The following is a 4,088-nucleotide window of genomic DNA, read 5'->3' as shown; positions in this document are numbered from 1 at the left end:
CGTCCCCCCTCCCCGCCCCCCAGGTGAGCCCCGGGGTCTCAGGTAAGGCTCCGCGATGCAGGTAAGAGCCCCTCGGCCTAGATAGCGCCTCGGCGCACCCCAGGTAAGAGCCCCTCCCCTCCTAGGTGACCCTCCACCTTCAGCGAGGGCCTCTGCCATCTCCAGGTGAGGGATCCTTTCCCCAGGTGAACTCCCTTGTCCCTCAAGTGGAGCTGCTTACCCCCCCCAACCCCATCCCACCCCGCCCTTGGCAGTTCAGGTGAGGTCCTAAGGACCATCCAGCTCCTGACCCCTCCATACTCCCCCTAAATGAGAACTGACAGCTTATGCACTCGAAAGCCCCTTGCTCCAGCTTCAGTTGCCAGGTCATCAGGGATGAGTCCGGATGTAGATGGGTGACTCACCTCAGGCTCTTTCAAGCCTCAGTTTCCCCGTGATGCAACTTGAGGCCTCCTCAGTGAGTCAAAACTGAGCCGGTTCTGGCCCCTGGAGAAGCTGCTGGCTCTGGGGAGAGGAGTCAGCAGCCAAGTGTGACGGAGAGAGTCCCCATGGCCCTGGGTGTGCCTGCATGTGTGTGGCTCTGGGCCTGACACCCCGCTCCCTCCCCGGCAGGCACTGGGCTCCCTCTGCTCCCCGTGGGCCGCTCCCCGGGTGGGGCCACTGCCCCCGGCCCCCGCCATGGTGCGTATTTCAAAGCCCAAGACGTTTCAGGCCTACTTGGATGATTGTCACCGGAGGTATAGCTGTGCCCACTGCCGCGCTCACCTGGCCAACCACGACGACCTCATCTCCAAGGTAACCAGGTCACTGCTGGAGGCTAGAGGGGCTACCAGGCAACTCTCCCACCAATGGCCCTGACCCCCTTCCTTTCTCCCTCCCACCCTTTAGTCCTTCCAGGGCAGCCAGGGGCGTGCCTACCTCTTCAACTCTGTGTGAGTATTTGGTCCCCCTTCTTTCTTTCCCTGACCTCTCTTGTGACCTGTGACCCCTGGCATCTCCTGCTGAGACTCCCAGAGTCCCCTGATTCAGGTTGGAAGATGTGATCGCCCTTCTCTTGGATGCTAAGAACAGACACAGTTGGATACAAGCTAGAGGGGGGCTTTGTGTTGGCGGGACCCTCCCTGGGACTGCCCCCCTGTCCCTGCAGGGTGAACGTGGGCTGCGGGCCGGCCGAGGAACGGGTGCTGCTGACAGGCCTCCATGCTGTCGCTGACATCCACTGCGAGAACTGCAAGACGACTTTGGGCTGGAAATATGTGAGTCCCTGACCCCTGACCCCAGGCAAGCCTTTGACCTGACCTCACTTCACCTCCTCCTCCCAAGCAGTTGTCTGCTAACCTTCCAGAGCATACAGGCCCAGCTCCCGCAAGTCAGGCTGTCTTTTCATCCCCTGACCATGTCCTCTTCTGTCACATCTTGCCAGGGCTTTTAGAATTTTTCTCTCCACTCATCCCTCTCCTCACATGCACATGCATCCCATTTTAGAGAGGAGGCCATCAGCAGAATGACCATTTATTGAATGCTTACGTGCCATGCATTGTTATGTGCTTGGCATATATCATCTCATTTCATTGTTACAACAATCCTGTGGGTAGAGTCTATAATTATCTCCACTTTACAGAAGAGAGGAAGGCCCAGAGATGTTAGGTAACTTTCCCAAGGTCACACCGCTGGTAAGGAGCAGTACAGGGACCAGAATCCTGGTTGCATGTTTTTTGTTTGTTTTTAACTCCAAATCCTTGCCCACCACCGGCTTCCATTGCTGTTCAGAGGCTCCGAGAAGTTGCCCAAGACCCCTCAGCAACGTGGAACTTGGGTCCGTGAGCTTCCTTTTCACTGCCGTCATTGCCACAGCTGCTGTCTAGGGTCTGATTTCACTACCTGAGTCTCATTTCTTTATCTGGCCGTGGCAGACAAAGGCACCACCTGGCACCCAAAATTGTTATGGGGATCAGAGTAGATGCAGCAAAAAGATGCTCTTGGGAAACTGTAGGGGACGTGGTTCCTCAGGCTTCACTTGGAGTTTTGGTGCCTGTGGGAGGTGGATGCCCCCAGCCGAGGCAGGCCACCTGCCCTAGTCTGAGCTCACCCTTGGCCTTGCCACAGACTTGCTTCATGTCCCCGGACATGTGGCTCGGCCTCTCTGGACTTCTCTAAAATAAAGACATGGCCTAATCCAGATGCCAAAAGCTCAAGGGTTTGCAGGGCGAAGCCGAGACCATGGCTCTGCAAAAGGGGCACCATAGATCTGGGGGTGGGGAGGGGGTCTGTGGCAAACTGGAGTAAGCACAGCCTGCCTATATCCTAGTATTTTAGCATTCTTTTTACTGAACTCTCTGATGGCCAAAAAAAACATGTGTGTTGGCCAAAACTGGCCTTCAGGCTACCGGTTTGTAATCCCTGGATCTTTTAGAAACTTCCATATCCTCTCTGTTGGAGCCAACATTAGAACTTAAAAAGTACCAGTAATTTAGAGAGCTGTGTGTGTCCCATTAGTGAGAAACCTGGCTCTGTCACTTACCAGCTGTGTGTCTTGTGGGCAGGTGGTTTGGCTTCTCTGCCTGACAGTTTCCTTATATGTAATATGGGGCCAGTCATATCTACTCCTCAACCCGATCCCTTTTGGTAAAGCCCTGGCCCCAGGGATGACGTCCTCTCCCCTCTTTTCAGGAACAGGCCTTCGAGAGCAGCCAGAAGTACAAAGAGGGGAAGTACATCATTGAACTCAACCACATGATCAAAGACAACGGCTGGGACTGACCCCTGCTCCTGCCGCATGTGGCTCGAGCCCGGCCTGACCGCCAGGGGGCGCCACTGGCTTCCCTCCCTGAGAAGGGAGCTCTGGACCCTCAGGGCTCCTGAAGAGGAAGGATCCAGCTCCTGTACATATATATTTTATTGCATGCACTGTGACCTTGGGGGGAGATCAGAAGGTGGACGACACCCCCGCACTTCCCTGCGATCTGGCTGGCTTGGATCTCATTTTTAACCCCGTCCTGCCCCGCCCGCCCTATAGATATGGCCTGTGTGCTGCTCTCCTGGCCCCAGTGCACCGTCTGCCCTGTGAACTTCTCCCACCGGGCCCCTCCTACCCCACGCGTGTCAGCTCCCCTTGTTCTGTAGCGTTTGTACATAATAAAACAATGGAGTGGAGAAAGCCCCAGGCTCACGTGGAATCCGGGAGAGGGGGACTCAAATGCAGATTCCTTCCTCTGTAGACCTGTTCTTTTCGAGGCCCCCACGTGGCATGGAGTAGGCACTGCGGTCCAAGCTGGGAGTCTGTGCTCAGGGGACTCAGGCATCTGAGACCCAGGACCGATCTCGCTGTCCGTACTGATTCCCGAGCCCGCTCTGGCTCCCTAGGCCTTGACCTCGGCGGACCCGCGCCTTCTCAGCTTTAGCGTTTTGCCGCCGCCTAGGGGCCAGCTCTCCTGGGAGGCAACCGCGCGGCCAGTTTCACCGCCCCGCTCGTCGCGACTACAACTGCCAGCGGCCCCAGCTGCAGCCGTCCGTCTTCTCCGCGCCGCCTCTCGGCGCTGCGCCTGCTGGGAAATGTAGTTCCGAAGGTTCCCCAGCGCGGGCCCTTCTGGGAAACCCAGGCGCCAGCCGTCAGAGACTGTCCAGCTGTGGGTGCTTTTGCACTTCGGAGACTCGGCGGAGGGTGGAGATTGTTCAGAATGGGACGCAGGAAGGACTACAGAGTTCAGCCCTCTGCTGCGGACTCCTCGAGGCCCCCAGTGCCCCGCGTGACAACAAGCTCAGGCCGCGTCCCTCCAGCTCTGCTCTTCCCTCCAGCTCTGCTCTTCCCCTCCAGTCATGCTTCATCCTTCCAAGTGAAGGGGGTGGGGGGAGGGGGGGTCACCTGCTAGAAAAGTGTGGGGCGCCAGGGTCTGCCCCGGACTCTAGACTCCATCCCAGGGTCCAGGCCCCGCCCCTCAGTAGCTTATCCCTAGCCGGGGCTCCCCCCGTGGGAACGGGGACCAGCTGGCCGGAAGCGCCAAACTGCGTCCCTGTCGAGCCCCGGGGATCAATCAGGCCGAGGAGTTAATTATGTAATGAGGGGGCAGGGGGTCGGGGAGAATGAAGCC

The 4,088-nt window shown here is 57.8% G+C and overlaps 1 protein-coding gene across 1 annotated transcript; it reads left to right on the top strand.

The window, feature by feature from the left end:
* The first annotated feature begins 7 nt into the window (after positions 1 to 7).
* YPEL3 (yippee like 3) lies at positions 8 to 3,158 on the top strand. The gene is made up of 4 exons (XM_077760419.1): positions 8 to 795; positions 889 to 932; positions 1,148 to 1,256; positions 2,671 to 3,158. Exons 1-4 carry the CDS (start codon positions 679 to 681, stop codon positions 2,758 to 2,760), a joined length of 360 nt encoding a protein of 119 aa, XP_077616545.1. The 5' UTR covers positions 8 to 678; the 3' UTR covers positions 2,761 to 3,158.
* Positions 3,159 to 4,088: the final 930 nt, after the last annotated feature.

The sequence above is a fragment of the Crocuta crocuta genome, unplaced genomic scaffold, assembly GCF_008692635.1.
Source record: "Crocuta crocuta isolate KB4526 unplaced genomic scaffold, BGI_CrCroc_1.0 scaffold73, whole genome shotgun sequence".
Taxonomy (NCBI): Eukaryota; Metazoa; Chordata; class Mammalia; order Carnivora; family Hyaenidae; genus Crocuta; species Crocuta crocuta.
Note: the sequence above shows the minus strand (reverse complement) of the source record. Positions and strands in the feature narration are given on the sequence as shown.

What these genes read in the sequence shown, in the direction of transcription:
- YPEL3 (XM_077760419.1), top strand. Translation starts at nt 679, where the DNA reads ATGGTGCGTATTTCAAAGCCCAAGACGTTTCAGGCCTACTTGGATGAT. An exon ending in GCCTACCTCTTCAACTCTGT is followed by an intron (nt 933 to 1,147) that starts GTGAGTATTTGG and finishes CTGTCCCTGCAG; the next exon opens with GGTGAACGTGGGCTGCGGGC. An exon ending in CGACTTTGGGCTGGAAATAT is followed by an intron (nt 1,257 to 2,670) that starts GTGAGTCCCTGA and finishes CCCTCTTTTCAG; the next exon opens with GAACAGGCCTTCGAGAGCAG.